Here is a 13,201-nt window from a genome sequence, read left to right as displayed (position 1 = left end):
CGACAAATGAATGGAAATAACTCTTGTTAATTGATAATACGTCATAGGTGTATCTAAATGTCGAGTTTGAGACCACAACAAGTGATTTTCTTTTTTCCTTTTCAAATAGAAGTTGAATAAATACTGCTTCAGATGACTTCAAAAATAGGTCTGTTATTACGGGGACGCATTTGGTACCCATGGGAATTCCAACATTTTGTTGAAAGACCTAATCCCGAAAAATTGATATTGAAACACATTTCATCTCGTGTCTGTAAATCATAACTTTGATTGATTGGGTGTATGTTGTTTTATGTCCCGTTTTCTCTCATATAGAGGAGTCACCATATACCGGTGAAGGGCTTCAAATCATAACTTTGACAGGTTGATAGAATAATTTAAATGTTGTATAAATATAATCATAGTGACAATAGTGTTTCTGTTGTTTCAAAATTCCCGGAATAGAGAAATTATGAGCTCAACAATGTAAGGTTTATTCCAAATTCTTTACTTGCTTAATAAATATGTGGATTACAGTCTTCTGATCTTCATTTCAGTAAATTTAAGTGAGTACTTGTAACCATGCCAGGTTCTCCACTCAATCCCATCAGCAAAAGAAGAGTGCGTCCCGCGGAGGTAAATTCCGTTTAAGTTGGAGTCATGACAGTTCTCATACCACCAACCGCCTTTATACATAGCAGCACAGTTGTTTGAATCATGGTCTTTAGTGTAGAACTGAGCACCATTTTGACGTGCCATAGAGTCACCTGTTAAAGTTAAGTCATCCACATATATTTTTTCGTATTTTCATAGAACACAAACAGCAAATATTAGAATTATTTTAATTACATTGTAATTAAATTGTTTCCTGAGACATTTAAAACAAACCTGCCGTTCCAGTGTAATCTTCTATAGTCAGTTTATAGCCTTGACTTTCATCACCAACAGAAAAACGCCTATAAATGGCGTACCGAGTCTCTCCTGCAAAGTCACCCATGTCTATGCGTAGCTCATAATAACCTTGACTGACAATTTCATAAATCCTGTGATTGCCTGAAATCATTTTTTAAAAAGTCTTTTAAATTCAAAATTATATAAAAAAAATTGCATAATGATAAAGAACAATAAAACCATTAGAGAAACGGAAAATTTTAAATTTTAGGAAGCATTACCAACTACATGTGTGCTTGAAACTATGTACAAAACAAGAATTTCCTTTATGCTCAATAAATTATATAGCTTGTTTATTAACAATAAAGAAAAAATAAGGATCAAAGAATAATGACACAGTAATTGAAGTTCTATGATGAGCCAGGAAATGGTGATCACAATAAAAAAAAAAGTATAAAAAGGTCGTGTCATTCTTCATCTGAATCTCAAATTAATCAGCTTCACACTATTATACCTTCTATTCATCTTGACTTCGTTAATGGAAGATAAAGGTTGACGCAGGTCTACCTTAAATTCTTTTAAGTGTCTAGAAAATTTATTGTTACCAACTGAAATACAGATAATATATTACATTTATACTTATATGCACAACAAATCAAGATATAATTTATGTTACGTATGAAAAGTCGTAAAATTACAGTCTTCCAGTCAGCTATTCACAAGTTTTTCCCAAACAATTGACTTTTGAACGTCTTGGTTCTATATCATCAAGACAAGTCTCTTTTAAGACGAAAATTTTGAGAGAAAAAAAAGTTGCTTCCTTATTTTATATATTGATACACATAAACTTAAACACTTGCAAACGTACCGAGCCAGAACTCATTAGACTTGTTTCCGAATCCGTATTTATAGTCCGTCCAATTTCTAAAGAAATCTTCCGATCCGTCAGTTCTTCTTTGGATAACCTTAAATAAATGATGACAGATTCAGAAAATCATTATTGATGTCAAACACTGTAAACGTCCAGAGTTTAAGGAATCGATGGAAAATAAGTGTAAATTATGTATAGATATTACCTGTTATTGTTTGTTTTCTTTTTTTTTGGCGGGGGGGGGGGGGGGGGGTGGTGAATTGTTTGCAAATGTATTTCAGTGGTCTTGCAAAATATACTTAAGATTTTATGCTATGTGACATATTATAAATTGAAAATGTCGTAGATCATAATGGCCTTTAAAATACCTATTTTTGTTAAATTAGCCCAGAAGTTATTAAAAGTTCTTCATCATCACTGTTAAATTACTTATTTTTGTAGCTGTTAATTTTCGTTGTTTTCATGGTATAAAGAGACTTCTTGTTCTAAATGTAATATCGAATTTCAAATATATAGCAATTCAACACATCTCTAACACTAAAATCAAATCCCCATGGACTGAATTTTTATTCAAAGCGCAAAAATAAGTGATTTTGCAATATTTCATATATCAAAGATATAATCTACAAAATCATCTACAAAAATAAATATCTCACAGTCCATCCTCCGCCGTCCGTCAGCTGGTCACAGAAAACGTCCAGTCGTCCGCTCTTCTGAGGATAAATCGTGTAGAGCCTGTTCTCTCGGTATCCCTCCCATAGATAGTCCTGGCAGTCTCGTGGTATCTGAAATACTTTAGGAAAATTTACAATTATACAAAGTCAAAATCTGTAGAGGGAATTAACTTATAATTAGATAAATCTTTTTTACAGGTATATTTTTATTCTCTACTGTGTCCACAATATATATCTTTAAAAAAAAAAAATTCTAGAGGTTGCAATTATTGTGGAATCATCTCCATTCGTGTGTGTGAATTTACATCTCCACAAACAATTATTTTGTCACAATTATTATTATTATTATTATTATTATTATTATTATTATTATTATTATGCCTTTTATTAACTGAATCTTTTCTATATAAATGCTACTCAGGAAATTACGTCCCCACGAACCAAGACAACTTTGCTTGCTCACGAACATTGGCCTCCACGAATTAAAATGGTCTTCGGTAGACATATATGCACTGGTTACATAGCAGTTTGTTTTAACAAATTCGTTAACTACTAATAATCTATCTTATAGAAGTTTTTTTTTTTATTTGCAGGTCGAATCAAAATATCTTGTGGTTCTCACGGAAATAAGATTTGTAAGTCTAGTGATAAGGTAGTTCATATATAAAGCGTATATTTGTTTTTACCTGGAGCAACAGTCTGACGTGTTGTGACTGGTTCTAAAAGAAGCCCGTAGACATCAAATGGGGTGAAGAAAACCAAACACAGATGTGACACAAATATGTATACATATATATCCATATCACTGGTCAATGTGCAGGGTTCAAGATTAACACCACAGTTCAGATAAACTCAATTGTCTTATCTTGTAATGTCAGGATCTTCTGATGTGAATTACCTGACATAAATTTATTGCGTATCAAAATGGTAAAACAACTCTTATATTTGTGATCTTATATTTGTCATATACATTTTCAACAATTACATTTGTTAGTAGAATCAAATTACTATATTGATTTGTTAAAGTCTGCATTTTAAAGGGTTGTTTTACGATATTTCACAAGATAAACTGCATTTCTGATTTATCTTGACAATATTTGGTTCAATATCTGCCTTCCCCTTTTCATGTCAAAAAAGCACAATTAGTATCTAATCAGTAAAGAGTCAAAATCATGTGGTATTTGTATTAAGTAAGAGTGATCAGCCCTTAAATCTAAAATCAAATGAATTAAAATCTACAATTAATTCACAAATGTGACATTTAGGCATTTCTAGCATTACTTACTTTCTTTACTCCTCACTAAAATATTTACAGCAGTGAAGGAGAAACTTCGAAGTACTGTACAACAGTATATACGAGAAGTGGTGTAAATCAGATGTGGATACTTAAAAACTCCAAGGAATTTTTAGAAAATTTGAATTACAAAAATTTATCAAATCAATTACACCAAAACATGCGACTTTTTAACACTTCATATTACCATTCCCCATGATAATTGAAGTACAGGCTTTTTGACATAATAGACAGCTGCTTTTTCGATAAAAATTGGAACTCGTTAATATACTTACCTTGTCTCTGGTCATTTGCATAATTATTTTGTTAAAAAAATCTGATAGAACACACAAGTACTCTGAGGTTGATATTAAAAAGATGCTTGAGTTTCTGATTGACAATATCTGTGTAGTTTTTGGGGATCAGGTTTTCCAGCAATCTGTTGGAATTTCCATGGGTACCATTTGGGTTATAAACAGACCTATTTGTCTATTCATATGAAGCAGAATTAATTCAAAAACTTCTACATGAGAAGAAAACAAAACACTTGCTGTGACTTTCAACTCGGCAGTTCGATATATCGACGACGTATTATCAATTAAAAATAGTTACTTCCATTCTTATGTCGACTCGAAATATCCCACTGAGTTTTAAATAAAAGATATGACAGTCTGACACATCTCCTTCATACTTAGATATTTTAGTAGAAAAAGACTTTAATGATAAAACAACAAAGCTTTATGATAAACATGTTGACTTCAACTTTTCCGTCGTCAACATCCCTTACTTATATAGCAATATACCCTTATCACATGCATATGGCGTTTATGTCTCCCAGTTGATTCGACACGCAATAGCATGCTCTGCATATGAATAATTTCTAAAACGAGGCAAACTATTGACAAACAAATTGATGAAAGAAAGATATCTACAGTCTCGTTCGAAGTCAGCATTTACCAAAGTTAATGGTCGATGCAATGATCTTCAATTGTCAACAAATACAACCTATCATCAGGCCAAGTGTTGACTAACGTTTTTCATAATAATTGCCTACGGATTTTTTCCGTTTTTTCCCGATCACGACAAAAACCAAACGGTGGGTGTGACTGTGACCGGTCGGCAGGGGATACCCACTCCTCCATGGCATTTAATCCCACCTTCGATGTTTTTGGAGGTCCGTGTTTGCTCTGCTCCAGATTAGAATTGTTTGAAAGGACTTTGAGCTTGAATACTGTTCGTTATCTCCATATTTTACTAGACTAGATTTAAATAACTTTCCCCAATTTAAGAAAGCAATAACTATTTTTGCACATCAATATTTTATTGCCTTTGAACATTTTTTTTCCTTGGGTTAAACGTTTTAAAAATGAAATAGATAAACTCAATATTTACAAATCTATACAAAATAATTTTCTCGATATCTTAAAATCATTTTCATGAGTGTAAGAATGGTAATTAAATTATAGTATTACTGATAGCGCATCTTACTAAATCTTACTAAATGTCGTTCAATAAATGTTGCGTACAAAACTAGAGAGAAAAAATACCTGAAGGAATGTTGACTGTGATCACTGGCTATATCTAATCTAAAAAAAAATTAAAATTGGTACACAAAGAAAAAAAGCTATCACAAATAAATGCATACTGAGGATCAATGTCTTGGAACAGAATTTTATATATTTGGGTTACTAGTGTACATGTACTGTCATGTATAGAATTCAAGGTAAAATACATTTCCATTGACATTCTTCTCCTATATTTACAACGTGGCCTAGTATATGACTGAGATGTCTAATAATAAAAAACTTTTTTTTTACATAAATTGCTAGAATATGAATTTATGATGCACACATGTGACATCAATGTTTAGTTTTGTGCCTTCAACCAGACAATTATTAACATTTGCAGGGATATCTATGAAAAGATTGCATCTATATACATCATAATAACATGAAAAGATATTAACTTTATATAGTAGTCTGGGGGTTAAATATGCCACACTGTGAACATTCTAAAAAATGATGAAAGAACATCCTTAGGATAAAAAATCTAGCTTTAAAAATTAATTTCGTTAGCAATGAGAAAACATATTTATCGTGATTAAATTCTCTTTTTTCTTCGTTTTTTTTTTTTTCAAATTTTGAATAGCAGTCTTGAAAAAGAATTAAGCCCATACGTAATTTCAAAAAGCGACCAAATGATCTAACCGAACAATTTACTTCTTCATTCACACAACCAACATTGAATAAGTTATTTAATTGCTGTTTAATAGATTAGGTAGACCAACGGGTGCATGTATGTAATTATCCAAGCAAATGAGATAGAATCGCAATGGAGGAAATGGTCGCCAATTACAGTTAAAATAGCGTTGTTGGTGAGATTTTGAGTTGCCGCTGGCTGCGTTACACAGGTGGCAGTTCATTCTAGTTAAAATATGTAGGAAAAATTGTCGGGGGTATAAAAAATGGCCGCTATTTGCAATTAAGTGGCGGTTGATTTCGGGTAGCCGCTTAGATAGATTTGACTGAATTTCTTTATTCCTTTTAAACTATGGTGATAAGACTCTTTGCTGTTGATTATTTTCACACTTCATACCACAGATCGTATTAATTTGAATAATTTATTTTTCTTACTATTAACCTTTGATTTCTATTCCTAATTACGTAGTGAATAAGACTGAACATGCTTTTTTTGTTGGATTAATGAACTATTATGAGGTTTGTAAGTCAGGAAAGTAATCAAAGGTAGAGAGTTCTAAAGTTGTCTTTCTTCTGAAAATTCTCGACAACAAAAAAGGAGAAAGTGTGCAGAACGAGACATCCATAGCCAATATATTGGTCGAACTTATATTCACAAAGAAGACAAAAATAAAATGCATTAAGAACAAAATTTCAAGTTTGAAGCAAAAAAAAAAAAAAAAAAAAAAACAGGGGTAATCATTTTCCTTACTTAGGTATTGAAGAAACTGACATTAATTAACTTCATTAATCCCTCAAAATCAAACTCACTAGTTACGAGAGAGAGAGGGAGAATAGTTTATAAAATAATTTTAAAATATATTTGAATTTTTAAATAAAACTAAGGTCTCTATATATACGATTTTTTTTTCAAATAGTCGATTAAAGGTCGGGTTTATATTTGATTCTAAGGTTTAAGTTAACCAATTTTTTATGAGAACTTTTTTTTGTTTTACGATATAGATAATTTCATTCAATCTATTGAATTGAGAAATACCTCTGGACAATGAAATATAAACTTCAGTTTTAGCTTCTTTTTTTTTTAGTTTTGATACTTTAATAGATTTTAATTTGAAATAATAAATTCAGAAAATAGCACTGCACTTTTTCTTTACTGCCTCTAGATTCTACAATTTTCCTAAGCAGTTTGAAATTGCTTGATTGTTATGTTTTCTTTATTTGAGCTATTTATTTGTATGTAATTTACGTATACACGATCTCCTGACAGAGTTCATTTTATGGGCTCTGTGATCGGAAGGTCGTGTGTTCGAATCACAGCTGCGATTGACCATAAAAATAGGTACCAGCAGTTCCTTCGCCAAGGGCTCTGCACTTTGTGAAAGTTGCGGGTCCTTCGAATGAGACCTTAAAAACCGAGGCCCTAGTCACGGTAGACGTTGGCACGATAAAGAACCTTCACTGCTCAATGACGCTGAATGCTAAGTAAAGGTCTAAATTTGAAGCCCTTCACCCGTATATGGTGACGTCTCTATATGAATGAAAATTTCTCAAATGGGACAAAGAACATACAATCAATTAATCATTTTATATTATCTGCAAAGAGAAGTTTAGTCCCAGGATTTAAAAAAAGGAAATTATCGAAGATGTACAATATATATGATTTTTTTCTGTCTGAATGTAATACTATGCTGTTACAAGCTGTTGAAGAGTCTTCAATTTTTTTAATTAATATATTTAAAATATTATATAAAATGTACCAACGATACAGCTTTTATAATTTCCGACCACATTCTTAATATAGAAACAGCAAATAAAGCTGAATATATTTTTGCAATTTCTTAAATTTTAAACAAAAACCCGATGTATTGGATTCAAAAATACCAAACAAAACAAAGAACGAGAACATTGACATAACATAGATTTTAATCATTAATATCGATTGTCTTAAACTGATGTGTGTACTTTTTGTTTGAAGCATATTCCTCTGACTAATACTTTAAATAGCAGCACATTAAACCTGTCATAACCGTAAAAAGGATCATAATATTTTATATTTAATAACAACTAAAACATCAATGTATCGAAAAATTGTGTAATGTTTTTTTTTTCATCCCATAAGGAAAGTCAAAAAGTAAGAATAAAACAGTGACGGTTTAATGACTGGCTTCAAATAAAAAAAGGAAAGAAAAAATATGTCATAATCATAATTTGGTAATGAAAAATCTTTAATAATTTATGTATTATGCAAAATTAATATCCATGCATTGTTAAGCACTCCTACTAATGTTGAAAATGAACGAAAACTTATGGAAGCATTCATATGTACAATAAAGTGTATGACGTAACTTGATGTAGACTGATTGTGGTCATCCTTACGCATGTGAGTTAAGGCTGTTTTTTAAGGTTTAATTTACTGGGGTGTGATATTGATCCATATCAGCCCAGCAGATCCATATCAGGGCTAATATGGCTATTGTGACGTCAGGCATATCATATATGCAAAAATCCTGTATTTATTACTAAGTGTATAATAAATCCTTATATACAATTAATGTTTCCTTTTCATAATAAAAATTACATTTGAGGAATAAATACAAAAAAATGAATTTAATTGTAAAAAAAGTGATTCATTCACTAAGGCTAAATCTTTAATGTTTTGATAACTTTTAACCGTAGTTATTATTGGAGAATAGAACTTAAATCCAACTACAAGTACTGGAAATCCTCTCTTTTGTTGTTTTCTCTATTTTCACATTTGAATTAAAGTTAAATAATATTGGTTACTCTTAGTATTTTATTTGAAATGCATTTTATATTTAGATTGTCTACACTATTTTAATCATTGAACGTAAAAATGTTATAAGAAAGATAAAGGTATGTTTCTTAAATGATAATTAGATTGATTGTATCTATAAAAAAATTATTTTGAAATTTTATCAGAATTGATTTAATTGAAGTTTTATCGAAATCAAGTTATCAAACAAGAAATTATTTAATTTTAAGCTGCTATTTCCTTAATTTCTTTACATGAATTTTATATTGCAGTGAGGAATTTGACTTTTGAGAAAATATTAGTAATATTGAGTTTCATATTACAGAAAATATTTTATCAGCTCTTTCTCCTATCAATTTATTGACTATTCCAAGTCTCACTTGAAAGTAAGTGACGAACACGATAAAAGGGGAGAACTGAATGTAAGGGTGATATTTATTATCTGTTGCCAATATAATATAAAGAAAGGTAATAGGGCAATAGATTTTTTTATATTTATATATGACGTCGTCTTTTTAAAGAGTTAAAATCCATTCCGAGCATAAAATACTGCTTTATTATCAATGCAGATCACATTTCAGATTGGTTGTCGCAATAAAAACACAGGTTCATAGGGAAGAATAAAATAAAAATTCCAATAACTGAATTTGTGTATAATCATCTCATCCAAAATAAAAAAAAATTAACTTGTCATTTCTAAAAATAATTGAGTATGTTGTTATGTAAAAAACAATATTAAAAAGGATCGATCATCTGCTTTTGAGCAGCTTTTTGTCTGGGCCTCATTTTATATATTAGCTTTAACAATAAATTTGGACTCTACAGTGCCAATTAAACTATGTTCACTTAAAATTTCAAACCAAAAGCATGAAGTGAGGAACTATATTTTGTGGCCAAAGGTCTTTTAGGAAAAAAAATATTTATTTTTCTCTTTCGAAGTATTTATAGTACTGTTAAGTTTGATTCGTATTTTCTATTCAGGCTGCACACAGTTATTTTGTGCAGTAAAATGATTTATGCTGGACCCAAATTATTCACTAAATTAACTGTCATAAAATCTATTATCATATTGTGACAAAAAAAATATATTGTGAAAGTCCAGAAAATTATCATACACAACTGCTCCTTTAACTAAAACGGAACTAGGAAAATTTCATATCTTTTAATTGGTCACCAACAAAATACTTGTTAAAATCATTCTGATGTTACACTCAAGTACTCTGAAGTTGATATTAAAAGGTTGCTGGAGTTCCTTATTGAAAGACATCTATTTAGTCTACGGAGACAAGGTCTTCGAACAAATAATCGGAATTCTAATTGGCAATAATTGTGCTCATTTATTAGCCGACCTGTTTTTATATTTCTTTGAAGCAGAATTTATTCAGAAACTTCCACATGTGAAGAAGAACTTACTTGATGTGGCCTTCAAGTCGACATACAAATATACGTTTAATCAACTAAAAATAGTTACTTCCGTTCATATATCGACTCGATATATCCTAATAAACATGAAATATTAGATTCCAAGTTTCATATTTAAATAATATACTGATTATAGGCGATAATGGCCAAATAACAACTAAATTGTATGACAAACGAGATGACTTCAACTGTTCTATTGTCAACTACCCTCATTTGTATAGTAATATCCCACTACCGCCTGCATGTAAAGTATGGAGATAACAAACAGTAAGCAAGATCAAAATTCCATTGAACAAGACAAATTATGGAGCAGAGCAAACACGGACCTCCAAATCATCAGAGGTGGGATCAGGTGCCATGGAGGAGTGAGCATCACCCGCCGACCGGTCATACCCGCCGTGTGCTCCTTGTCATGATCGGGAAATAACGGAAAAATCCGTCGATAATTCAGTTTGTAAATAATGGCCTAACAATTTAAGCGGGAAAAACGTCAGTAAGCATTTGACTCAATGATAAATTGTATTTGCTGACAAGTTCATCGACCATAGAACTTAGGAAACGACGACTTCAAATGAGACTGGTGATATTCTTGTTTCATCAACTTGTTTGTCAATAACCTACCTCGTTTCAGAAATTGTTCATACGTAGAGCATGCTCTTTCGTATCGAATCAACTGATAGATATAACCTCCGTATGCAGGTGATGAAGGTATGTATTGCTGCATACGTAAGGGAAGTTGACCATTGAAATTTAAAGTCATCACGTTTATCATAAAGCTTGGTTGTTAGATTACCATTAACGTCTTTTTCTAATAAAATGTCCAAATATGTAACAGATGTGTAAGACTCTGTGTATCTTGGTATCTTTTGTTTCAAGCTCACTGTGATGTATCGTGTCGACATAAGAATGTAAATAACCATTGTTAATTGACAATACGGTATATCTAAATATCGAGTTGAAGGCCACAGCAAGTGTTTTCTTCTTTTTGCGTATAAGATTTTGAACAAATTCTGCTTCATATGAATACAAAAATAGGTCTGCTAATAATGGGGCGCAATTGGTACTCATGAGAATATGGTGTCATCTCCCAAAGTATTCGATACTCAAGAGCGTGGTCTGAGAACGATATTTTTTTTTAACAGAGGCAGGTTGCTGACAGATAAAATGATGTGACTAGGAATTCAACAACCTCGTTTAAAGCCAGCATTACGTAAATTCTTTGGTAGTTATAATGCCCTTGTTAACAAATATAACCTATCATTGGGTTGTTTTTTTACGGACATGATTCATACTAATTGTTAGGCCTTTGTTTTTTGTACTAAATTTGACTTCGTATATATAACTGTACTGTACATAAATTTGCGTATTCAAATTTAGCGCAATCATTTGGTATTGAATTGGCGTATTCATGAATTAGTGCTACACTCAAAAGCGCCATGTATTGTATTTATTGCGTGGACCCTGAGATCCGCGCAGAAAATATATTAGCGGAGTTAAACCGGATGCCATGGGCTTACGTCAGGCCACGCATGCGCAAGAATGCTAGAGAGTTCGCCTCCAAGACAAGTTGCTCTTTGAACAATAAGCCCTTTTCGAATTAGAATATGCCAATCATTAGCAAACCTCGCTCTAAAATCTGCACATCGTATCTATGTATTCTTTGGCGTAATCAAGATCTGAATTTCTCTTTAATACATATATCCTTATATACAAACTAAATTCTATGGAACAAGCATTTTAAATAAGTAGGAAGAACTTATAAGGATAGCTTAACAGCTTTCAAGAACATGTTGAATTAAAAACTTAATTCAACTATTTGATTTTAAAAGATAGTCTTTACCATGTTTACCGGCATTAGCTTTGTGCATCAAGGTTAGCAAAAATAATTTGATGGACAGCAATCTAAATATAGCTGGATAAAGGCCTGTAGCAACGTTTTTCCATGAGGGGGAGAGGGAGAAACATCAAAAAAAAATCTGCGTACTACAGATCTGTGCTACACGTGTACCATCTATCTTTCCAATGATAGGATATCTTCCGTATAAATCTAGTACAGATGTCTAAGTCCTAGCCATTATGGATTTCATGTATCGAAATAGCCCGATTTTTTTAAATGACAACATATAGGCCAATCGGGAATAAAATTTAACAATGTTGCTATGAAAGTACAATCAATCAAAGTAGGCAGATCATTGCAGAAAATGTTAACGAAAGGTTAACCTGTGCCACCTTTCATAGTAACCAATGAACTCGTCCATGGATGCATTGAGGGTCGTTGTAACAAGAATAGAGATGGGTTACCCCATGTCCAAGATAATCGACTTTTAATTTACTCAAATTTTCACCAAATAAAATGCACTTGTTATGAAACTGGTGTAGAGTTCTTCATGTCCGTAGCAAATACCATCACCAGTCTAAGCGTCACTAGCAAACAGTGCATACACCTGTGCTTGCAAGACCAAATAGCCTAGGTCTACACACGTGCGATGAGTTTGTCAATCGCATCTTCTCATGATCAGTGGCGAGCTCGGAAAAACACGTTGTTTTGCCGAGAAATTACGATTGCATGTGTTGTATATTAACCATTCCGTTATTTAAAAAGAGACAGAGAAAACACACACACACAAATTAATCTTTTTTTGTTTTCAAATTGATCGAGTTGATCGATAACCTAGCATCGTTTTAGATAACTCGAAACCCTCTAGTGCCGAGACCCTCTAGTGCTCCAGTACAGGGTTGGATCCAGCAGTTTCTGAAAGGGGGGGGGGGGGGTCTAGGTCACACCGCAGGCACTTTCATTCAAGCCCGTAGCAACGGTTTTCAAAGGGGCAACCTCCAAAAAGAGTTGACAAGCAAAAATAAATAAATAAATTGAAATAACAACCTGTGCACAACACTGAAAAATCCTATTTCGGGGGGGGGGGGGGGGGGGGCTTCGTCTAACTTTCGGTATATTTTGATTTTTTTAAATGTTTGATTTTTCGTATTTTGAACCTTCCCGCAACAAAAAGTGCGGGGAGCTTCCAATGCAAGTCAAAACATATATTCAAATTATAACAAAAAATTATTTTTTAGGAAAAAGTGAGCCCCCTTCCCCTACAAACTACGGGGACATTTTGA

At 32.2% G+C, this 13,201-nt stretch overlaps 1 protein-coding gene across 1 annotated transcript; it reads right to left on the bottom strand.

The window, feature by feature from the left end:
* Window positions 1-505: 505 nt before the first annotated feature.
* Window positions 506-3,216, bottom strand: LOC133203678 (fibrinogen C domain-containing protein 1-like). Its single transcript, XM_061339447.1, has 5 exons — window positions 3,102-3,216; window positions 2,398-2,534; window positions 1,739-1,835; window positions 868-1,032; window positions 506-746 (listed from the first exon to the last, which is right to left on the bottom strand). Exons 1-5 carry the CDS (start codon window positions 3,214-3,216, stop codon window positions 511-513), a joined length of 750 nt encoding a protein of 249 aa, XP_061195431.1. The 3' UTR covers window positions 506-510.
* Window positions 3,217-13,201: the final 9,985 nt, after the last annotated feature.

Source organism: Saccostrea echinata, unplaced genomic scaffold (genome assembly GCF_033153115.1).
Source record: "Saccostrea echinata isolate AGI-Se365-2 ecotype Australia unplaced genomic scaffold, CSIRO_AGI_Sech_v1 ptg000051l, whole genome shotgun sequence".
Lineage (NCBI taxonomy): Eukaryota > Metazoa > Mollusca > Bivalvia > Ostreida > Ostreidae > Saccostrea > Saccostrea echinata.
The sequence above is the reverse complement of the archived record's forward strand: the minus strand, read 5'-3'. Positions and strand labels throughout refer to the sequence as shown.

Coding starts and splice junctions, on each gene's coding strand:
- LOC133203678 (XM_061339447.1), bottom strand. CDS start 3,216: ATGGATATATATGTATACATATTTGTGTCACATCTGTGTTTGGTTTTC. Junction 2,535..3,101: donor ACGTCAGACTGTTGCTCCAG/GTAAAAACAAAT, acceptor ATTTTCCTAAAG/TATTTCAGATACCACGAGAC. Junction 747..867: donor AGATTACACTGGAACGGCAG/GTTTGTTTTAAA, acceptor TAACTTTAACAG/GTGACTCTATGGCACGTCAA.